Below are 23,199 nucleotides of genomic sequence, written 5' to 3'. Positions count from 1 at the left end.
GCTAGTTGCCCGCAACGAATGCGACGTGCTGATCCGAATTGATGGGCTTTCCCACCTTTTCAACCGGTGGGTAAGATGCATGTATGTATGTACATAGGTAGTTCGGGGGCGTAGTGAGAAGGAGGCTAAAAAAATAAAGAACGATGATGCAAAAGCCGGCGTGCCATCCTGTCGGATCATGGTCAGGCTACTCGAATTTTGACTTCGCAGAATTCCCGGTCAGCACGCCAATGAGGGCTTCGAACTACCGAGGGTTAGTTAGTATGGCCGAGCAAAAAAGCCGAACGTACGAACGGTGCGAACGAGCCAGGCTAGCCCGCCTGGAGCCTGCACAAATACAAAGTAGCTGTGCCTGATAGAATGTTGAAACTCGTGACAGTTCGGCCGGTTGGACACTAAAAAAGAATGGAATGGTATTGTTATCATGACCACCACAAATCTTTCGACGTTCCACGCACCCTTCAAAACCCCAACAGTTCAGCCTATACTCATCTCCCGACTCGATAGCTGAAATGTCCAAAAACTCTTCTAGCGTTGCACGGGGGAACGCTACGATGACAAATGATTATCGAAGATACGGGCTAGCGTCTATGCCTCGGATATAACTCGCCAAGCTATTTTCTGCTGTGCAGAGAGAAGACATGCCAGACCACATATTACTGCAGAGGAATAGTGCTAGCCAAGAGGACCGGACTAGTCGGGGCGTCACGATAGGCAGACGCGCTACTCCATCTACACTCACTATTCAGAGAAATGTCGCCAACGGGTCACGGGAATAACAACCTTGGCAGCCAAAGCTACGGATATATGATCCGATCGCTTGTTTCGGAATAATGAAAGGGGCACAGGCTTCGGTAGGTGTGTGTGCGTGTGTGTGTGTGGCGAGCGAAGCCTGCCCTGGCAGGCAACAGGTTGTTCTCAAACGTCATGGCCCCCAAAAGCCAAAGATAGACCTGTCAAGAAAGCATTATCTGCCACCCGACCCAGAAACACCCGAAAGCCAATCGTTCCTACATAGATATCACATGCATATGGCCAGAAACGGTCGGGTCAGAGATGATGATAATCCGGATCGTCCACCATTCTCGACGGCCGAGCGACCGCTCAAACCGCCCAAACACCCAAACGCCCAAACCGCCAAAGTGTTCGGGTCGACGTTGCATGCATTGACAACCCCCAGATCAGGATCGACACACTCCTCCTCCGCAGTCATACTGTCACGGGCCTATGTATTCTGGTCCCCGTTACATACTGGGCTCCGTTCGGAGCTCAAGCGTGGTAACGGTCCACATGGGTTCGTCGCAAAGGACCCGTTCCCTACTGTAAGGATAGCCTAAAGAAGAATGGCATAAAAAATGGGAAAGCCCAGCCCAGTAGATAAGGGAGAGAGGCTTTAGCGATGGCTGCAGGGCTGGCTGCTCGCTTCCCACGACTCTCGGACCCTCTGGATTGCTTGCATGACTGCGCCTACACCAAAAAAGAATACATGCTTGAGGCGCAAGACGAGAAATGGCGAACACAAAATGTCGCCATCCCAGATGTTGTAAGCTGAGCTCTGACCCGTGGGCGCCCCGTAAGAGCTGATGAGAAGCCCCTTTATTCGGTCCACCTGTTTGTCCACTAGACCGGAAGACGAGCTCGAACCGGAGCTCTGGGACCGCGAACACCAAGCATCGCGTGCCGTAAATCCAGAGCTTTCAGCTGGCTTTTGGGCGTCTTATAATACAAGGGACTCGAGGGACCTCGACAGTATCCAGTGCCCATTCTATCCACCGACCGGACCCGAACCCCCTCCCCCAAAACGCAGTGGGGAAAGAAAACCAGGACAACGTACGATTTTTTTTTTTTGAACTGAAGAGGGAGAACCCCCCCCCAGTTCGCGATATCTTCGCGGGCCGGCCTCAGAACAGGGCTCGACCATCGCGCTCAGATTGCTGGAAACAACACGGATAGAGCCCCTGCTCCATCGCATTGGAGCGAACAAGGACGGGGCGGGAGCCCGGAGGACGAAAGCCGGGACGAGCACGCCCGGGGGGCCCAGGGAACTTTTCTGCTTACTACTGCTTACAAGCAGACGTCGTTCAGACCGCTGTTGTCTATAAATTACCGACTTACGTTACTGTTTTCAGATGTTGTCACTGACCCGGTCGAGTGCCTTACCAGGTGGCGGGGTTCGACGGGCGCGGGAACTTAGCTAATGGCCCTTTTCGCATTTTGATACGGGCCTTTGCAGCGCCCATGCTCCTTTCTTTTTCTCACTTGGTTCGGTCCATGCCCTCTGCGTAACAGAAACGAAACAAATCCACCGAGGGCATCCGTTCAATTGGGGGTGAGGTATGGCTCTCTCCAACATTATATTTAGAACGCCCGAGGGATCCTCTGTCGTATTAATCACCGGGACGGAGAAAACTCTTTCCTCTCGATTGTATCCATGGGTAGATTTTCTTGTCGCAATATTGTGGGACACTGCACCTGCAAATGAAGGAAACTGTACCTATGAGAGTAACCTGTTCGGCGTGGGTCTTCTTCCTCTCACTTTTGCCTGGCCGGCCTGGCATGTGAAAGGGGTTTGAGAAAAATAAAATAAAATAACGATATCTCTACTTCGCGGCTGCAACTTCTATGGACCAGACCGTTCGTGGCCTGTATCCTTTGTTACCGAGAAGGGCTCCTATCTTTTCGTGATGAGCTGTCGGTGGAATAGGGGCTGGCTAGAATGGGTCCCCTTGGGAAAAAGTCTCATTCATAATAACAATTTGTACTATTTGCCACGTTGTTTCTTCCCGAGATGAAAAGTTTGGATTTGTGGCAAACACTGAGTTATATATAAACACGCACCGAACCTCTCGTGGCGAATTCGGGCTTAGTATATTGCACATACGCGAGACGACTGATACCTACATGGAGGAAGGAAGGGGTTCGATGACAAGTAGAAAGCCCCAAATGGGTGAAATATAGGGGAAATAAGTCGTATAGTTTTGACACTTCTTGACTTCCATCCCATCGTAGCGGTGCCATGCTTGGAACTACCTTCAACGTGCTGTCTATCGTCCCTATAGGTTGCCTTGGCCAACGTCTAGTTCGAAGTCTCAACAGCGACAGAAAGACGAATGAAGTATTGGACGTCATCAAGAAGAATGCCAAGGTGGACGCAAGAATGCTCTGTTGTATAGCAGTCAAAGAGACCACTACAGCACATAGAGTAAACATCAGAGCAGCTACTTGATATAATGCCCAGGTGTAGTCAAGAACTTTACTCAGGATTCACTAGAGGAATTCAAATTAAAGTGTCAGTCGTTTTATATATTTTTTCTTCTCTTTTGGGGGGGGTCTTTTTCTTTTCGACTCATACACATGTATACAATGTCGAACAATAAGTTTGCATTTCCACCATCGTACGTCGCCGCACATCTTCTTACTGCGTACAGTAAACGGAGTAAATTATTTAGACTTTATATCATATAACTATAATACGAACCAGCTTCCTTCAAGTGCCCTGTGAGCCTGATCCTTGGGCGCTCCGGAACGAGTACTACAGCCTGACTTGCCTACTCCTTTACCCAGCCGCTCGCGTATAAGCTGCCTGAGGACTGTTCGAATATCCGGATCCGAGCAAGGAGACTTTGATACACAATACTATTCAAACACATGTCCCTGTGTCTATATTCAGTTGCTGCCGGGTCTAAGAAAGATATCGTCGAAGACTCAAGCATAATTTCCTATTTGTGCCGAGTCGACTTGGCACATGGTCGATTTGTACACGAGAACTACCGGCCATGATGACATTTTACAGTTCTCTGACTACAACACATGTTGACGTATGTTACCACGGTGCATTTAACAATCTTTGAAGTTGTAATATAATCTTCGCAGGGATGGCGGCGATAGCTTCGAGGCCATAAAGGCCGGTCCCAAGAGGTGATCCTTTCGCTCGTCCATCACCAGGGCCTCGATGGTTGGCTTTTTAATATTTTCAAGAGCACAGTTGCTCCGGCTATTGGAATTTCAGAGTTGAGGCACAATCTACGCGATGGCTCCTTAGTTGTGGTGGTTTAACACATCATGTATTCACAGGGTCGCAACCCGAAGACCCCTGAGGACCTTAGGGATGGGGCACATTATTTTCACATAGATGTAGACCAATCACTGATGAGACCAATTGGCAGGATAGGATAAGATACCACAGGTTGCCACTCCCTGCATTCATTGCTGTCAATACTGCGCCGTTTCCGGTAGCCAGAGCTAACTTCTAGACCCCTTGGCTCGCGTGTTCGTTCTGTGGTCCCCATCAGGCATGAACGTTGATTTACACGATTGAGTTTTGAGTTCGAGCTAAAGGCTATCTACGACTATCCTCCTCAGCGGAAAGGATCTTCTCACCCTTACCCTGACGGGAAATCTAAGCAGCCGAGCTTTGACGCGCAGAGAAGGGAAGGGGAAAAAAACGATCATGGCCCAGATGCGTCAGTGCAATTCAGGGTCCCGGCTAAGTGGAAGGGAAGATGACGTTACGTTACGGCTTAACTTGGCCGCCCCTCTCCTGGGATGTGACGCTGCTGCATTTTGACCTTGTTGATGACATAAGAGCCAGATTGATGAGCTGCATTCATTGCGCACTGGCACACGCACACCCCCATCCGAATTGACATCACATGCATTTCGCCATATCATTTACATAGGCACATAGGTCCAGACAGAGACCCGGCTTCAATTCAGTTACTTGATTGGGAGAATGCAACGTCGCCACCGCCGAAATAGGATAACAGACGAGCACTGCAAAATACGAACGGCAGGTACGTAATACATAACTCGTGACATTTGTGACACGTGTGGGTAAATATGTCAGTCTATCTGGCCCTTGCCTATCATCGCTGACAATCGCTGGCGGGCGATCCCAGGGGCTGATGAAGCACTTTTGAAACCATGCCAGAGAAGAAAAAGAGTCCCGTCAGAACGCAAAAAGGTGAAGAAGTTACAGCCGCAGGCGGGCAGGTCACAGTCGCGCGTACCGGGCCATTGGAACGGGCCAGTGGGGAACGTTGATTGTAGAAATGTCGCGCGCTGAGCCGCTCCGGGATCTGGGCTGTTCTGGACCGCCCTGTCGCTGTGCCTGGGTGGTGTGTTCTTTCAAGCATTCTCCGTACAATTCGAAACTCCCTCATCTTCCTCGCCCGCCAAAAACGCTGCCGTCTGGGGCTCCTGTGACACTTTAACCTACTTACACGACTCTCACCGACACAGCGTCGTTGACCGCTCGTGACCTCCCTCTCGCGCAGCGATTGCGACGAAGGAAGTGCATTGCAATTTCAGATGCTGACCAACAAGGTGGAAATGCCAACCCTGACTCGTCATGAGGTTACGAGAACCCCCCCCTTTTCGAAACCGTGCAGGCTACCTGGCTAATAAGGCACGGAATAGAAAGTAGGGTAGAAAATTCTAGTGCCAGGGCTACTAGCTATGTATCGGAGAGCTTTTCCGACGGCGAGGAGGATGCCAATCCGAGCGTTCGGGATTCCCGTTATTGCTAATCAGCCACTACAGCTCCATGTCGGAAATACTGTCCATCACAGACGGAACCCACGACTTTTTTTTTGTTAGGGGGTGAATCTGAATAATGTTTTTCCTTTTCTCTCTCTTTCTTTCTTTCTCTGTATTGTTTACAATTATTTGTTTCTGTTTGATCGGCCAGGTAACTAACAGAGGTCTCAGGCGTCGGTATTATATGCAGTGAATAATAGCCGTTTCATGGTGGTTGATTACCTTTCAATTGTCTCCATACGGCAACTGCAGGTGCAGGTGCAGGTGCATGCTGCAGGCCGTCGTCACTCAGGAAAACCCAGCTGCGGCATGCAGCACATTTGCCCAGCATGATGGGAAGTGGGGACTCGGACTGTGAACAAGTTGTGTTTATTATTAGCGCCAGTCATGCAACATACGCATCAAGCATTCCTAACATCACCACGACTCTGACATAGAGGTACGTACCATGCTGCTCAGCTGGGAGCTGTGACGGCAGCGCGCAGCAATTGAGCCCCAGGACCGGCTTGTCCACCACTCGGGGGCGCATGTGGATTTGCTGTGCCTGCCCGTGTTTGTGTCGAAGATCCAAAACGAGATGCGAAGTTCACACAGCCCTACTTGCAAACGAGCTGATGCCTGAGATGGGAAGATCTGAGTAGTGCGTGCATCAAAAGAAGAAAATCCGACTCCTGGTGCGGGCTCTGGATCGGCCTCTTCCAGAACTGGGGCAGGTTGGGCTGTGGGGTTGGTTTCATGCTGCTCGTATGTGCGAGGTCAGTAGCAGTCGGTATCTGTCTGTCTATCTATCCCTTGTCCCGACAGAAAGCCAATTCAGCTGGCCAGCTGGCTATAGAGTAGTGTACCTACCTACATCCTACCTAAGGGTGCCAAAATGTCTTGGGGGATGCATCATGGAATTCACATCAATTGATCAATCGAAGGGCCGGTTGATAGCACGTCTGTCTGCATGAGATATGGGCGGTAGCGCGTAAGTAGCCTGGAGTGTTACCTACAAAGCCCCCCCCTCACAGGCTGCAAGCTTCACCTTTGGCAGCCCTGGGGGTTTCCTTGTTTGCAGGACAGGCCTCTGGACAGGCGTCAGGCGTGCGGTTATGTCGATGCACCCAGCCAGCATTTCCATTGATCCATTCCACTTCTCCACCTCCGGCATCCATCCATCAAACCAGTCAAAAAAGTACTGTCTTGGTCTTGCCAAGACTGCGCCTGTCTCACTGCACACTCTCTCGTCCGTCCTCAGAAGGAGCCCTCCTCCCCTTGTCTGCTTGTCTTGCCGTGCGCAGTGTTGCCCGAGGAAGATCTCATCAATCAATCAATCTATTAAGCTGCAAGTGAGTACCCGTACCCGTACCCACCTTCATCCCTCCCATCCCATCATACATACCAGCATACCAGCATACCAGCATACCAGCCTGGAGACCCGGACCTGGATCTAGGTAGATTTGACACGGCTGCACGGGTCGTGACTTGACGACTGCCTGAGCTTGACGGCCTGTTGGAGGAGGGGCTTGGCTGGTCACCACTTGAACTGCGCTCGCTTCCTTGCGACGCTGCTTAGGTATTCTTATTCACGCCCTCTCTCTTTTTCTCCAGTGCTTCCCCATTCCATCCTATTTCTGGCTGCTTGTATCGCGACTTTGAGCCTGCGCACCCACACACGTCATTCCTTCTTGTCGGCCACCTTGTCTGCCACCGTTTTCCTTTTTTCCCCGTTGTAGCTGAAGTCCACACTCTGCTAGGCCGCTTCCTCCTGCCTTGCTTGGCCCCCCTTCGTCCCATAAGGGTATTACAGTCTTGAACTTCTTGTCTTATTCAATCCAACAAACCCTCACATTCTTTCTCTCCCATCTTTGCATCTTGAGGAGGCCGGAAGCTGTCCTCATTACACTTTAACTTAATTGTTCAATTCTCACATCTTGTTAATTTTTCAGCCTGTAAAGCCTCGCATCGCCTACCCGGTCAGCAGAAAGTACCGGCTCCTAATCACTTCGGCGCATCTCATCAACCAACCACCTCACAAAAGGCGCCACCCTACCTCCCCTTTGGTTTCTCCCAACCAACCCTGGAATAACTGGTTCATTCAATCTTGACACCAGCCTGGTCTGCCCCATTGCTATTAACGCTTTAAACAAGATCTTATCACGTGGAGACCCCGTCTGGCACGAGCAAGGTTGGGGGCGTCGACTCGTTTATTTTTGCACAGCTGGACCTCAGCCACGATCACGACGATCCGCCAGGCCAACTCTTCCCTTTGCCCATTCCCCCCGCAAACTCGCCCATCTGTCTAATACACTTGTCCATATTTCATACGCCCACTCGCCAACCATTGGAGTTGCCCTTTTCGCCCCCTAGTATTCAAGCTTCAAAGCGCTGTTATCGTTCAAGCAACTTATACGCAACCACCCGCTTTTCTTGGCACTGTGCCTTACCGGTTCCATCCCCAACTTACCACCATGCTCGAGACTCACCACCGCTGGCCCGAGGCCACTAGGAAGAGAGGTCGGGAGGAGGAGGATAATGGCTCGGCCGAGTCGCTGAGCTTCGGTGATCATCGTAATGTAAGTTTTGGCTTCGCATCCCGTAATTTCGAGCTTTCCATTGCGAAGCAATAATCCAATGGTGCATCTTCTAACCATACGATGCGCATAGAAACGTCTGCATTCGCTGCCTTTGCGCTCGTCGCCTCCGCACAAACGGTGGTCCCACCCACCCAGCTTCCCCACGAACTCAGTGGCCGCGACCACAATTACACCCACGGACTCAGACTCGGAAGAGATGCAGTCTCAGTCCCACTTCTCGCCATGGGTTTCCACGCTGCCCATGCAGCAGCAGCAGCATGCGTCCAACTCTTCAATGGAATTAGACAGGGACACGGATATGATGGAGGGAATGGCGAACGCTCCTGACCAGTCAATGGGTGACGGATATGGCTCGAGTAACACCGGTCGGATCCCGACTCCCATCAATGCGACGTTTGCTGCCCAAGTACGGGGAAACAATTGGACCTCGGCGAACCAGCAAATGCATGCTGCGAACTCGAACTTCGGAGCCGAGCAAATCCAAAATCAGATGGGTAATGCTGGAACAGGGGCAGGACAGCATCACGCATTCCCACCTGCGGCGGATCCCTCGGTCCCGCGTTCGTTGGATGGCTCGGCAGGATGGTCTATGATCCAGAACCGGCGACTCCCGTCCCCTATTAGCGAAAGCGGTGGCGAGGAACTGCCCACCAGCCCTGGAATGGTGCTAGATGCGTCTCAACAGCGGCCGTATCTGCCACACATGCCTCATTCGACCAACCCGGCTGCTATGGCAGCGCTGCACCCCAACTTGGAGATATGCCATGAACCAGCCACAGAAGCTGATACGGGCATGATGGACGCGGATGGTGATGTTTGCTCTGAAGAGGGCAACTCTCCATCTTCAGCACCCGCCACCCCTTCGCCGCGCGGCAAGTACGGCCACTCGCGTAGCAAGCACACCGTCAATAGCTGGACGCTTCAACCCGGCATGAAGAAATCGTTCAGTATAGGATACCGGGCGGACTGTGACAAATGCCGGCAGAAGATACCGGGCCACTTCAACCATATCATCATATCGTGAGCGAAGCTAATGTTGCTGGCGCTTGCGCCGTAAGCGCCGCTGCTTCACGTATTTCTCCTATACCGTTTGCCCGACGCATAGAAGATGATTTATCTCAAACCACTGCTGCCGGCCGCTGATTGCCTCAGTACATCAGCTGCTGATAAGAGGTTGCGGCATGCGGCCATTCCGTGCCTACCTCTTTTGATTTATTTGTTGCTTTTGAAGGCCTGTTATATGCCACAATACCCCTTACACTCGTTTACTGCATACAAGCTATGGATTTGATTTTGGGTTCGGAGTTCAGGGGTTCCACTATGGGAAAGGAACGGGTGTAATCATGTCATTGGGTTCGCTTGGCAGACTTTTTTTTTGTCGAGTATATAGCGATGGGTATGAACCCGGTGGCAGCAGAGGAATAAGACCCGACTGTCAGCGTGACCCGCTTCTGGCGTCATATGATAAACAATATTGAAAATAGAAAACAATGCTATTGCCCACAACAACTACATGCGATCTATCCTGCAATGCCACATTGTTTGTGAGCCATGCTTACAAGTTTCGTAGGGTGGACGTGCTTTTCGGGGACGAACTGGATTCCTGAACGAACTGCGCGTTTGGTGAGTAATGATAGGGGTTAAGTATGTATCATGTATGACAGGGTAGCAGATCGGAATAGATGGGTTTTTCGCAGGCGTTCGCGCATCGGTTTCATTCACGAAGAGATGATCAGTTACGCAGGTCCGGCGACCATTTTCATTGAAGCACTCGAGGGAAAATATGGTGCAGGACATAGGTCAAATGATGAATAGTGATGCGAAGAAAGGTATGGACAACCCGAAATTGGATACTTTCAGAAACGTAGATATGTAGATAGATAGACCGACCCCAATAAACGCCTGATTTTGATGCACCGTCGTCGCCCATCTACACCAACAAAGTAAGTAGTCATAACATGATGATACACCGATACACTATACTACTATCATACCTAACATAGGTGTAGGTAGTACCAATAAATGCCACCCTCTCTACTTGCGCGCGGGCGGGAATAAAGACAGCCGGCGAGACGACGGGCCTCGAGAGTGCGACGCGAGATGTATGTAATACATGGAGAGAGAGAGAGAGAGAGAGAGAGCTCTTTTTCTCTCCCCAATGGTACAAGTATAGACGACAAACTAGACAGGGACAGGTGATATCTGTCTTGCCTGTTCTTTGGGGGAAAGCCCCCCGAGCACCCCCTTTTCTATTCCAAATGTTCGTCTTTACCAGAACCACCCCTTCTTCTGGGGCTTCTCCTGCGGGGCGTTTAGGCCTATTTGGTCCAGGGGACCGCCCTTGCGCTGGTTCTCCCGCTCCGTCTCGAGCGCGGCCTTGACGTTGTCCTTTTGCTCGTCGATGGCGCGCATGACCCGACCCGACGCGGCGGCCTCTTCGTTCTTGAAGTTCAGGCTGCTGCTGCTGCTACTCTCGGCGCCGGCCGCGGTGTCCTCCTTCTTGAGGCCCGAGAAGAGCCAACTGCTGAGGCCGCCCTTCTTCTTCGGTTCCTCGGCCTCGCCGGCGCCGCTCAAGGAGGCGCCCTGCATGGACTCGCCGGGCCAGACGGTCTTGTCGGCGGTACTGGTGGTGGCGGTGAAGGACGACGCTGACGCGTCTGCTTCGGTGGTGGCCGCCGTCCGGGCCGGGTTCAGGAGCTTGGGCAGGGGCACGCCGGCCTGCTTGGCGCGCTCGGTGGCGTCCTCGACCATGGCGATCTGCTCGTCGCTGGCCTTGCCCGTCATGTAGGCCAGGCGGGCGGCGTCGAGGCTGTCGGACTGGAGGGTCTGCTGCATGGCGAAGAACTCGTTGCGGCGCTTGCGGTTGTACATCATCATGTCCACGGTGGCGTAGACGGTGACTACTAACGCGAGACCTGTACAGCAACAAATAATAACAATCATGTCAGCGGGGGTGTTCGACTCTTTGGCAATGCTGCGCTACATCGTAGTGCCTGTTGACAGCAGCAATTGGTGGCGGCAGGTGGTTCGAGACCGAAACCCTCCCCGCAGGAGAAAGAGGGGGGAAGAGAAGACTTACCGCTGAAACCGATCAGTCCCATGACGGTAAACCGATGGGCCGCGTCCATGTATCTCCTCGTGCCGCCAATGACCTTGTCCATCCTCGATACGTCGTGGTTCTTGGCCGCCAGATGCGCGGCGCGCAGCCGCCGCACCTTCTCGTCGAGCGTCTCGGGGGCGGCGGGGCGATTTCCTAACGGCGGCATGCCGCCTGGGGGCTGCATGGGTTTCCAGGGGGCAGCCGCTGGCGACCTGGAGGCGGAAGCTGCTGCTGACCTTGTTGACGACATTGTCGGCGCGGCTTTCTGGGAGGAGGATGCGGCGGCGGCGGCGGCGGAAGAGGAGGACGAGGTCGCGTCGGCGGAGGCCTTCTTGATGTTGGCGTGCGGCGTGTTGGAGGTGAAGAGGGTGGCTTCGGCCACGCTGCGTGGGCTACCGATTTTGGCCATGTATCCGTCCCTTGGGATTTATTATTGTCTCACGAAAGGCGCCCGAGTCCGATCCGAGGTTCCGGCAAGGCAGAGAGTAGTAGGTAGGTCGGGTATGTAGGCAAGGGCTGGTCGATGTTCAAGTACGCCACACTCCCGTCCCATTAATCGGCGGGATCGAATTGGACAGATAAGATAAGAGAGAGAAAAAAGTCGCACTCGATGCCAAATTGTCGCAGCGATTTCGTTTGTTTCCCGAGGATTGGTGCTGGGGGGGGGGGTGTGTTTGTCTGACTGGCCGTGGTGGGAATTTGCGACTTCGAGGAAATTGGCAGCTACTTCATTGGTTTGTTGCAAATCCAATCCAATGGCCTTCGATGATCAGGAGATTATTTTTTCCCAAGAGGATGGAGCTTGGCTGTTCGCCCATTCGTTCCCCCCAATTCCCAATTGACCCGAAGACGGGTGGCACCTAAAAAAGTTAAAAAAAAAAGCCCAGCTTAGCTCCAGTCCCTCCCTCCAGTGAGCTCGAGGTGGGGGAGTCCATGCGTCTTGGGGTATTGCACTCTAAGTCGGGAGGTACCGCACTTACACCAGAGGTATTCTGTCTATTGGCAACTCAAGGAGTACGAACAATGCCAACTCCATGGCTTATCACCCTGCCTCTGAAGAACATGTGCGACACAGGGCATCAGAATCGTGTGCTTGTATATGTTGTGTAGATACTCAGACAGCTACTCTATACAGTCCATATCCCCAGTATGCAACCACAGGAATGTACCAGGGGGAAGCATCAGAGGGTTGTAAGATGCCTCGTCGATGCCTTCGTGTGCATATGTTCATATCCCTCTTCGTGAATCCAACGCGCGCAACCATCCGGCCAGCCACATCCCCATCTAGAGCCACCCACCCACCCTGCTTCACCTACCCGACCCCTCGGGCAGTCCTCACGGTCTCTTCCCCGTACAAATCAGAAAAGGAAACTCCATCATCTCCCCCTTCCCCTCCCCGCCCTCGGCCCGATCCCCAAACTCCCCGGGAACGACTCGACCGACTTCCTCGCCGTCCACGCGACCTCGACCCGCACGTCCGCGAACCCGACCTCGCGCATCAGCTCGCGCATGCGCGCCCGCGGGAGCCCGTGCCGCTCCACCCCCTCCATCTTGCCCTCCGGGTGGAACTTGCGGGCCGCGGGGCCGAAGTCCTCGAAGTCCGTCAGCGCCACCGCGCCGCCCGGCTTCAGGCAGCCCAGCATCGTGCGCAGCACCGGCGCCATGTCCGGGATGTGGTGCAGAACGAGGTGCGAGAGGACGAGGTCGAACTTGATCCTATCAGGCCGACCGCCGACCTCTTGCGCTGGCGGCTGCTTCTCCTCCTGGTCCTGGTCCTGTTCCTGTTGCTGTTGCTGCGTTCCGGTTCCGGGGGGGCAGGCTGGGGTCTTCCGGGTCCTCGAGCATGACGCAGATGGGCACGACGTTTCGGAGATCCTTCTTCGGCAAGCGGCTCTTCTCCTTCTTCTCCTGTCTGTTCTCATCACCACCACTGCCGCCGTCATCATCCTCGTTGGCCTTGTTGGCTTCAGCATTATCCGCGAGCTTCGCCTTCAGCACCTCGACCATGCCCTCGGCAGCGTCGACGGCGACGAGCAGCCGCGCGTGCGGCGCGACCAGCAGGCTCAGCGTGCCGGTCCCGCAGCCGATCTCCAGCACGTCGGGCCGGGGGGCGGGGCCGGCGGCGTCGGATGAGTCCCTAAAGCATGTGACGTGGTGCTGGACCGCCCGCCAGGCCTCGGCGCTCATGGCCTGGATGAAGGGGTTGCTGTCCCACGCCGCGGCCTCGGCGTTGAAGCGCGCATTGTTCTTGGTGATGGCATCGGCAGCATCCGTAGCAGGCCTAGTTGCGGCGGTTGTCGTGGTAGCAGCAGTAGGGGCAGAGGTAGTAGTCACGGCTGCTTTATTCTTATTATGGGCGGTTGAAGTTGCGGTCGTAGTATCCTTATTGGCAGATGCTGTTGTTGCTGCTGCTGCTGCTGTGCGGCGGGTTTGGACCATTGTGCCGAGCAAAGTACCATGGAGCGAACAGTATGCAGAGGAAAAAGAGGACGATCTTGAGAGGAATGAGTTGCGAACCTGCACCGACGAAGGCTACAGTCCGTGTGGTGTTTGTTTGCTTTTACAAGTTCTGCATGAAGAATAAGAGATACATTTGCTGCCTGAAAGACGACGGTTGAGAGTGTTTGATATGCAGCCATCTGTTCCAAGTAAACAAATACCCCGCATGCGTGCCCCTCAGCTCACTCCTACTGACCTCGAGATTGATTTCGCCGTATGCAAGAGGTAAATTGCCCCGAGGGAATTATCATCCGAAACGCAAAGCCTCACTCAAACTCGTGGAGCGGCTGGCATTAGTTCTCTCGCAGGCCTTGTGTATTTGAATGTGCAACACAAGACGGACGACCTGGTGTTGGCTACAGCATACTTACTTAAGCACTCAACCAACTTACCGGTTTTTGCTGCGTACCTGAGCCATTCCCATGTGTAACGTCGAAATAAACCCTAGAATTTTATGAATTCAGGACTCACAAGCGATCCTGCCGATGCCTCATTCAAACCCGCGCCCCTGAAAACACCGCTCCTCCATCCTCATCCGCATCTTACCAGTCCCGCCCCGATCAGCAGCGACAGCCGCCTCGTACTCCATCCGGTAAACGCGCGGGTCCTCACTGAACAGCATCCTCTTCTCCGTCCACCTCGTCAACTCCCTGATCTTCCCGCTGTCCACCCACTGACTGAACCCAAACACCGCCGCCAACGCCGGGTTATCCTCCGATCCCGCAGCCCCCGTAGTAGTAGTAGTGAACACGGTGCCTCCAGGAAACTCGTACTCCCTTGCCATGGCCGCGAGCACATCGCGCGCCGTCTCGTACCGGGACGCCGAGATGTTGAAGCACTGCCCCTTGACCCTGTCGCGACTGGTACGCTCGGCGTCGGCCGCAGCACCGCGGCATCGACGACGTCGTCGAGCTCGAAGATCTTCGTGGACGTCGTTGCGCGCGAGACCAGCTGCGCCGGAGGACGGATCGGCGACAGCTCCGTATGAGGGACCAAGTTCGGTGTCCCATCCACGCCGGTCGCGCCGTAGTCCTTGCAGCCAGACGATAGCAGCACCAAGGGCCGAACACCGTGGCTGTTGCTAGTTTCGGCAACTACGACGGATGAGAGCGGTGAATGGTTGGTAGTAAGACGAATAGTCAGGAGGTTCGGCGCATCCGACGATCGCATCGAGTGTCGTCGTATAGCCGTACAGCCTTTGAGGCAGCGAGTCGTCTTCCAGCGTACCGATGATTGGCGTCACCTCGGCCGCGTAGAGCGATGAAGCTACTTCTGCCCGGCGGACCAGACCAAAGACACGCCATCCTGCCCTCGCGAATGCCCGGCACACAGCCAAGCCGATATAGCCATTCGCTCCGACCACCAAGACGCTTCTTTTTGCAGTTGTCATTTTGTTGCCTGTGGACGAGGTTCCGTTTGCCATGTGCTTTGTTGGCCGATCTATAATGGGAATGTAATGGAAATTTATATACAGGATTTATACACATTATGGTCCCTTGGGATCAAGCTCAGCCCGCCTTACAAATACCAATTACGCCGATCGCATGATCGGGCGAATTGATCCTGCCGATTCACCGTGATAGTATGTACATGATCTTCTTTGTTGCATAGAGTTTCGCCGGATCTAGGTGGAACTATGGGCCGCAAACTGCCCGTCCGGGACCACAGAAGTTTAGTCGAGGGGGATTGTACCGCCCCGATGTCTCAGCCCCGCGGCGGCTGCCCCATGAAGTGCAAGAAACCTCCGCCGAAGAAGTCTTCCATGCTCGGAATAACTGGTTGAGCGACGTCGAACCCGGCTGCGTGCATGGCCTCGGGAGGAATTGGGAACGTTTCTGCAGCGGTGGGGAAATCGTTGCCTTCGAAATTCCGGTCTGCTATTGACGATGGCGATGTGTTGTGGCCAGGTGTAGACATGGGATAACTCGAAAGCGGCATCGTCTGGTTCCAACCGGGGAGATGCCGCCTCTCCTCTTCCCTAGGCGTGGTTTTCGAATCACCGTGATAGGACGAGCCCGTGCCGATCCTGGACTCAACCCTCTGCCGCGCGAGTTTCGCGAACTTGATGGCCCACGACTTGCTTGGCGTACGCATACACCAATCCTCAAGCTTGGAGATGAGGCCAATGCTGACTGCTGCCGGCACCTTCGACTGGCTTTCGTCGTAATGGGCCAGGATAAGTGCCGAGTATCCGATACAGAGGCAAAGGTATGTCGGTATTGTGTCCATCAAGAATGAAGGCATTTCCACAAACGTCTCGAGAACCGAGTGCGCATACTTCGCTGTGTGTGCCTGCAGTGTCTGCGCATCTTTCTTTGTGGGTTTGGGGTCCGGTGTGTCGAGGATACTGCTGACGGGCGAATCAACGGACAGATTGGAAAGGAAGGTCTTCCCGCTCATGGCTTCGCCGCTGGCCTCGAGCGCATGGACCGCAAGAATCAGGTACGCCGCATAATACCCGATCCGCAGCATCGACGCAGTGGGTAGTGCTGTGGTTATATGTCAGCGACAGAGCCTGAGAATGGCATGGGGCTAAAAGACTAGAAATTGCTTACACATTAAGTGATTCCATTTCTGTTTCCATGTCTTGAACTCGCTGCATTCGCCGTGGGCATCGAGATAAGATCTCTTCCGGAGCTTCGAATGCAGCACAGAGTATAAGAGAACTTCTGCCACTAGCATGCCATCTTGCATACTGGCCTGGTAGAAACTCAAGAGGATGTTGCATTGATTGATGTACGATGATTGGAGCACCGACGGTCGTCCGGTAGTCGCAGCCCAACTGGTCGCAATGGTTAGCGCGTTCATTAGCACCATGGAACCCCCGAATAGAGTGTGTCTTACTGAAGATGGTGCAGGCAGACTGTCGACCATAAGTGAATCGCTTGGCGGTCTTGGATGTTCGAGCTACCGTGCTTGATGTTGTTCACAATCTTGGAGAAGCTGATGCTCAGCATGGCCTGCTTTACGCAATACCCGGTCAAAAGCCAGCTGTCGATGTACTCCGGTCCGTCCTGCAGTGTGTCAGTGGGTGCTTAGAACTCGTGTGGTGAGGTGTTCCCTTACAGCATGGTCGCTCATGACCAGCACGGCATTGATCTCTTCGAGATTTAAAGGACTCGACAGCAATGTTTGCCCGAGAGTGATTCGGACTTGTTCGTAGACCTGGCGATGAGCTGGCGTCCCGCAGAGGTCATCCCGGTATAAGATGGCACACAGACAAACGACGCTGTGTAAGAACGGAGAGATCTGGCGAAGGTCTGCGGCGGGGGAATCGGCTGCGTTGTGTACCAGCAGCAAGTGACCATGGTTCCGAAGGAATCTAACGATGTTTGTCAGCGGCTAGTTCCGAATGAGGCAGGCGCAAGCAAACTCACAGCCTGACCAGCTCAGTGGCTGTTTGCTCATCGAGGAGCTGCAGCTGAACCAAGTCAAGTTTGACATGTTCAAGACGCCGGTAGCCTTGTGTGACCTGTTCGCCAATCTCTCGTAGGACGACCGTTGGAGCCGAGGTGGTAGCCAAATCGACAGGGTCTGCAATATTCTCCGGCCCTTCGTCCTCCCTCGATGATTCCGACCGCGCAACACCGGTGTTGTTGGCGGGTGCTGATGAGTGAACCCGATGAGCGTCGCCGACAAGTCCGAACTGGCGTGAGACGAATTCCATCATGCTCTTAATCTCGGCCAAGGACTTCTCATGACGGGCCAGTCTGTTGATGATTGAGTTATGAGATCCAAGTGAGTTGTGAGAGCTCGGGAGGGGGGGCCCCGCTCACCTCTCTTCGATGCTCGTTGAGCCATTGTCGACGGGTTTGGGATGACTCGGGATATCCAAGACCTCGCCCTTGAGTGAGCACTCGATCCTGGACACAGGATTGGGGGTCAGCGATAGGGGGTTGACGGGCGTTCGGGTGATGCAGGAACCTACCTCAGCGTGACGCAGCGATGGCAGGCCTGGGCGCCGGGGTCATACTCGCAGCGACATTTCAGCCGCTGGCACGACTGGCAGGAGAACACCCTCCTGCGGCGCTTCTGGCCGGCGGTCTTGTCGCCGCCGTTCTCCTCCTTCTTGCGCTTCGCCGGGCCGTGTGGACTGTCGGCCGTCGTTGAGGGAGTAGTGCCATTTCCATCCTCAGTCGGGAGTGGTGGAGCTGGATCGGCTTGCTGCATTGATGATGCCCTGCAGTGCTACCAGGCCGGCGGTATATTCACTTCTAGTTGTACAGGTTTCGGGGAGAAATGGACACGATGCCGTCGGAGAACGCAGGTAGCGTCGCGCTTTGAAGGAGAAAACTACGGCTCCACTGCGCCAGGCCCCTTTCGGCCACGCCCCGCCGGTTATCGGTGGCTGCAATCGCCGACAAGCACAAGCCCTGCAGGGCAATGTAACCTCAACTCTCGTGAACCTAGCATTTTGCTCAATTGTCGTGGCCACGGGTCATTCAGCCATCGTTCAGCCAACCTCATTCTAAGGTCTCATCTATCGAAGGAAATGATGCTCGGGAGCCGCGCAGTGTAGAGTCTGCGCATTCTTTCTTGCAGTGAACCGCGATGGCGCTTCAAGAAGAAGAATGCAGGGCCCCATCGAAAGACATGTTCCCTCGTCCCAGCAACTATCGTAACAACAACATGTGGTTTCTACTCAAAGACCCAGCGCAAGCCGGTTGGCGCCTTTGATCTTAAAGTCTATCTACTTATATAAGTAACGCCTGAAGAAGATGCTTCAGTCAATAACGATGATCTGTTGGTCGACGTCAAGAACCATGGCATGCCGGTCGCCATCAGGAAAGTCATCATCCAGCTCCATGCGTCCCAGCGTGCGGGAAGACGAAGCTGACGAAGGTCGGCTAGGCATATCGTCAAGAATGACAACATCTTCGTCATCGTCATCGTCAACGACGATGACATTGTCGCCGTCATCGCTGTCATCAATCACCATTGCCTCGTACGGATTGGGATTGGGAAGCTGCGGCAGACGGTTCGCAGCTCGACGGGCTCGATCAGTCCGCTCCATGCATTGTCGCAAGTGCGCGAGGAGTACCTGTGCAGCAATCGGAGGAAACACATTGCCAATTTGGCGTCTCTGTTCCGTAATAGTGCCTTCGAAATTGTAATCCACAGGGAAGCTCGCGATCGTAGCAAGCTCGCGGCAAGTGAACTTCCGTGTGCCAGAGGGGTGATAGTCACCTGGTTTGTCACCCGGGGTGCCCCCCGTGACGATAGTCCGGGGCAAAGCTATGTTTGCGTCCCATGCCCGCAGTGGGAAAAGAAATCGCATACCCGGGGTGACGATGTGCGACTTGTCGTTGTGTCTCGCAGCGTTGGGCATTCTCGACAAGGCCCTGGCGACGGTTGCCCACGGCGGCAGATGACCTCCGTGCTGGGAATGAGTGTTCGCCGGGAAATCCGGCAATGGCTCGCCCGGGCATGATCCGATCATGATCAGACGCAGCCGTTTCATCGGGACGCCCCAATTTCTGAGTTCCACGATCTTCCAGCGTACTGAGCAGCCCAGGTTGGTAAATCCATGCACAAGTGCATCGAAGAAACCCTGATGATTCGCACAGCTCATGATGCCATACGTCTCCTCGAGCGTGAAAACCCGACGGCACTTGCGCTTGATAATCTCATGACATGCAAAAAGCGCAGCCTGGTTGGTCTCGTCGTGCTGCCCGGGTATAGTGTGGGCTGGGGAGTACGGCTGACACGGAGGGGAGAGGTGGATGGCATCGAGTCTCGGTCCGCGATACAGCTTCTTGGTAATGAGATCGTAAACGTCTTCGTTGAAAACCTCCGTCGTCGGGAAATTCGATACATAGGTCCTTGAAGCGGTTCTGTCCTTGTCGCAAGCCATCAGGACGTCTAGCCCGGCTCCTCTCGCTCCAGTGCTACACCATCACATCAGTCTTGCATACACCTATAAACGTTTAGGGAAGGGCAAACCCACGAAGCTCCGCCTGCACCACAGAAGATGTCACCAAAAGAATACTTCTGGTGGCGACCAGACGGTTGGAAGTTCCAAGCGTGGTTTTGGATAGGAACATCACCGGGGTTTGGAGCATGTCGGGTATTGCCGGCGGTCCAATCATTGAAGCGTTCCATTTCCGACACACGATATGCATCCTTGGCGACATCTTCAGGGCCGATATGTATGATCGCAAATTCTTTTGGAGGCTTGCCTGTAGACTGCTAGTAAGTTTTCATGTCGGTAATATGGGAAGGACATGGGTAAGCTTACCTGTTCGTCTTGCCTGGGAACTTGCCCAAACCCGTTTGCGCTTCCATCGACAAACCAGTCGACCATTCTCCTCAGCATGAAGAACGTCGTTCCTTCTCAGTCGATACTTAAAAACCGGGTAGTCGGCATTGGTACACTCAAGGTCTCGAGTCTTGATGACGTGGTGCAGAGGGACAGCGACGGTAGCTTGCTGCTCCTCAGTTCGCGGATCGTCGCGAGCCGAGTCAAGGATCAGGCATACCTCGTTGAGTTTCTTGGGCAGCTGATTATTCACATGACGAGTTCGTGCGAAGGGCAATCCATGTACGAAAACCCCATCAGGTAGGTCCACGATGGCTGTAACCTTCAGAAACTGGGCTTGGCAGCTGGCTGGTATAGCCATGACCTCAACATGACTGCCAAGACGAATGTGGAAGCCATTGTGCTGAATAAGGCTTACGCCTTGAGGCGGGATCTCGATCGGCGGAATATGGGAGAAAGGACGGCGCTGTGCCTGAGGCTCATCATCGTCACCAGTCAAATCTATGACTAACTCGACCTCACGGCGAACCTCTTCATCATTGTCTTCGCTGAGATCAATGACGGGTGTAACTCTGATATCTTCGTCAAGGTTAATGATGGGAGTGCTTCTTTGAGACGGGAATCGCCGGGCCATGATGTGATGTACAGCTCTTGCAGCTTTGTTAGAGGCAAGCCGTGTAACGGTGAAGAGACAAGCCGTGTAATGGTGATGCGTGTCTCGCTCTGAGAGCTGAATGAATGCAAGATGTTCGGCGACTCAGGGAAGTTCGGCGATTCAAAGAAATTCGACGATTTAAGAAAGTTCGGCGACTCAGGGAAGTAAGGTCATTGAAGGGTTTGAAGGTGTTAGAACAGGTAGGCAAGTAGATAAACAAAATGAAGTGTTGGTAGATCGATCTTTTTCGTTGACCAGTGACTGAGTGCGGGAGAAAGTAGAAATGTGATTTGAACCAAGCAGAGTCTGATGGGAATGAACTCCCAGGGAAGGCACGAATTCGGAGTACCTCTAAGGCTAGTAAGATGCTTGTCTTGAACTGTGTAAAGTGATTCTGTGCAAAATGATTTTGTTTGGGTTTCTTGGTTGTGGAAGTTGTTTGTAGATAGAGGAACTCGAACGTCGGTCCGGGGAGGAGGACCAGATGTGTGAGGCCATGAACTTGGATATTGGCTTCCTGACACTTCTAAGTCGCCAAGATTTGTCATATTGCATGGAGGTGTGTCTGTGTTGAACTGGACTACTGGGATGTGCACTTTTGGTATTGGGCTGCTAAAAGGGGTTGGCGATATCCTCTCTTTGCGTTCAATTTCTGTTCTGTGGGGGCCTAACCATCCCATCACTTATTGTTCACATCAAGTACGTGAAGACCAAGGAAGATTGATACTTAGGAATTGCTTTTGTTTGACCATAAACTGCTACTCTTGTCGATTCGTTTCAATATAATGCTCGTCGAAACGAGACCTTGGCGCGGTTCATTTTGGCAGCTTCTTTGTAGATCGTCCGCCTTTTAGCTTGCGGCGTTTGGAACTACAAGCATCTATCACCTCCGAAGAAAAATTGGAAAGATCTTATCTGACCCATTTGTAAGACCGCCTCCCTAAGATCGAAGCAGGTTCCTGCCAAGTCTGACATCGTCCCAGATCCAGCTACCCGTCACCATCTCTTGCCCCATCAGGAAGTTATGGTCTTTTCCAAGGGCACAAGGGCCTGCTCGTCTTACATGACCATGCTTGGAAGCTCCTCCAGCCCTACAAATTGTACCAAATTAGTATATAAAACGTTATGATTCCAAACATGCGTAAGGGGTTTGGGAATACTCACATCCGTCGACGTCCTCCGGAACCGTCTGCCTCTTCGTGCACGCCATAGAATCATCCGGCCTCTGCGTCTCCAGCGCCGCGCAAGCGTTCCCGAAGCACCGCGCATCCAGCCCCCGCTGCAGGGCGTCGCCCTTCCAGCCAAAGAGGTAGTCGCCGTGCCAGCCGTAGCCGGTCTCGTCGTTCATGCTGTACACGAACGGCTGCGAGCCGTCCTCGGGCCACGTCGACTTGTCGTTGAATTCCCGCGTGTCCCACATGACCTCGTACATGACCTGGGGAGACGGACCGGGTGCGTCGAGGGGCAGGGGCCCGTCGACTCAAAGCTCCCGCTCGCCGGGTACGCCACGTGGCTCTTGTGGTCTGGGCTGTCGAGGTTCACTCCATCCCAGCACCTGGGCACCACACGTGTCAATGTGCTTCCACACAATACAAGAACGCTACTGTACTCACGTTGGGAATGTTATGGTGGCTCGGATCCCTCCATCGCAACCGCCCGGGGGAGTTGGGCGGTATCCATACCACTACCGTCAACGCAAGGTGCACCACCAAAGGGGGTTTGCTGTACGTTTGTGTAACACCGATGGCATAGTTGCTTCTGCTGGCCGGCACTGGTGCGCAGTGCCGAGTCACCGACAAGCATGCGGAAACCCTCAAACCCTTAGCTTTCCTTCTCACCGATGCTTTGGAAGAGAGATCCTTACCGGCTTGAAAGCTGTAACCGTGGTCTTTCCGTCGTACGGCGGGATGTAGTAAACAGTCATGCCCTCGGTTCCTTGAAGCCCCTGAATAAAAGATGCATGGTGAGCCTTGCTTATGTATGAAACTTAGGGGAGCTAGCATAGTTACCAGGTTGACCATCTGCTTCACCCGCTTGTAGGTTCCATTGCGAGCTTTAAAGTACAGGTTGGCCGTCCAGTAGTTGGAGAAGTCTTCGCTGTAGTCGCAAGTTGTGCAGGTCGACTCTTCGGAAGGGTCGTAGTCAACCGGCGTCACTATCCAGCCAGAATTATTAGTGGCAAGTACTGCCGCGCCTCGACTCCAGGGACTTACTTGTGGCGTTGAACGAGTTCCCTCCGACAATCTGATGGATATGGGGGGACTGGACCATCCCCGGAGTGACCAGGGGATCGACACGCTCGACCACGAGCCGTGAGCACTGGAACCGCATCATGGCCGCCGTGGCGAACTGCGCCGAAGCGGTGTACGGCATGACAGCCGCAGCTGCGAGGTAAGGCGATTTCCACTGCATCTTGAGTGAGTTTTGGGTTGCTTGATTTGCTTTCCACAAATGACGAAGAGGTAGGCAATTGGGATTAATATAACTAGCTGCCCCTTTTTTTCGTTATTGCTGTTTGCTCTTATGGCAGCTTCATACTTTATCCCGGAAAGCCGTAGCCCATTCCGGC

General features: G+C 53.6%; 7 protein-coding genes across 7 annotated transcripts; 1 reads left to right on the top strand and 6 right to left on the bottom strand.

The window, feature by feature from the left end:
• Window positions 1–7,991: 7,991 nt before the first annotated feature.
• Window positions 7,992–9,141, top strand: PG986_011736 (uncharacterized protein; the record flags this gene model as incomplete). Its single annotated transcript, XM_066847958.1, has 2 exons — window positions 7,992–8,096; window positions 8,188–9,141. 2 exons carry the CDS (start codon window positions 7,992–7,994, stop codon window positions 9,139–9,141), a joined length of 1,059 nt encoding a protein of 352 aa, XP_066694654.1.
• Window positions 9,142–10,385: 1,244 nt separating this feature from the next.
• Window positions 10,386–11,626, bottom strand: PG986_011735 (uncharacterized protein; the record flags this gene model as incomplete). Its single annotated transcript, XM_066847957.1, has 2 exons — window positions 10,386–11,032; window positions 11,197–11,626. The coding sequence occupies 2 exons, from the start codon at window positions 11,624–11,626 to the stop codon at window positions 10,386–10,388; spliced, it is 1,077 nt and encodes a 358-aa protein (XP_066694653.1).
• Window positions 11,627–12,593: 967 nt separating this feature from the next.
• Window positions 12,594–13,656, bottom strand: PG986_011734 (uncharacterized protein; the record flags this gene model as incomplete). Its single annotated transcript, XM_066847956.1, has 2 exons — window positions 12,594–12,998; window positions 13,066–13,656. The coding sequence occupies 2 exons, from the start codon at window positions 13,654–13,656 to the stop codon at window positions 12,594–12,596; spliced, it is 996 nt and encodes a 331-aa protein (XP_066694652.1).
• A 550-nt stretch (window positions 13,657–14,206) lies between these two features.
• PG986_011733 (NAD(P)-binding protein) lies at window positions 14,207–15,106 on the bottom strand (the record flags this gene model as incomplete). Its single annotated transcript, XM_066847955.1, has 2 exons — window positions 14,207–14,791; window positions 14,879–15,106. 2 exons carry the CDS (start codon window positions 15,104–15,106, stop codon window positions 14,207–14,209), a joined length of 813 nt encoding a protein of 270 aa, XP_066694651.1.
• A 314-nt stretch (window positions 15,107–15,420) lies between these two features.
• PG986_011732 (uncharacterized protein) lies at window positions 15,421–17,886 on the bottom strand (the record flags this gene model as incomplete). The annotated part of the gene is made up of 7 exons (XM_066847954.1): window positions 15,421–16,205; window positions 16,272–16,498; window positions 16,561–16,730; window positions 16,783–17,038; window positions 17,094–17,426; window positions 17,493–17,579; window positions 17,645–17,886. 7 exons carry the CDS (start codon window positions 17,884–17,886, stop codon window positions 15,421–15,423), a joined length of 2,100 nt encoding a protein of 699 aa, XP_066694650.1.
• A 553-nt stretch (window positions 17,887–18,439) lies between these two features.
• PG986_011731 (Modification methylase HphIA) lies at window positions 18,440–20,609 on the bottom strand (the record flags this gene model as incomplete). The annotated part of the gene is made up of 3 exons (XM_066847953.1): window positions 18,440–19,604; window positions 19,664–19,895; window positions 19,955–20,609. 3 exons carry the CDS (start codon window positions 20,607–20,609, stop codon window positions 18,440–18,442), a joined length of 2,052 nt encoding a protein of 683 aa, XP_066694649.1.
• A 1,080-nt stretch (window positions 20,610–21,689) lies between these two features.
• Window positions 21,690–23,042, bottom strand: PG986_011730 (uncharacterized protein; the record flags this gene model as incomplete). The annotated part of the gene is made up of 5 exons (XM_066847952.1): window positions 21,690–21,721; window positions 21,795–22,065; window positions 22,495–22,575; window positions 22,640–22,785; window positions 22,844–23,042. The coding sequence occupies 5 exons, from the start codon at window positions 23,040–23,042 to the stop codon at window positions 21,690–21,692; spliced, it is 729 nt and encodes a 242-aa protein (XP_066694648.1).
• Between the last annotated feature and the right edge of the window lie 157 nt (window positions 23,043–23,199).

The sequence above is a fragment of the Apiospora aurea genome (genome assembly GCF_038362705.1).
Source record: "Apiospora aurea strain CBS 24483 chromosome Unknown utg000008l_segment0_segment0, whole genome shotgun sequence".
NCBI lineage: Eukaryota > Fungi > Ascomycota > Sordariomycetes > Amphisphaeriales > Apiosporaceae > Apiospora > Apiospora aurea.
The sequence above is the reverse complement of the archived record's forward strand: the minus strand, read 5'-3'. Positions and strand labels throughout refer to the sequence as shown.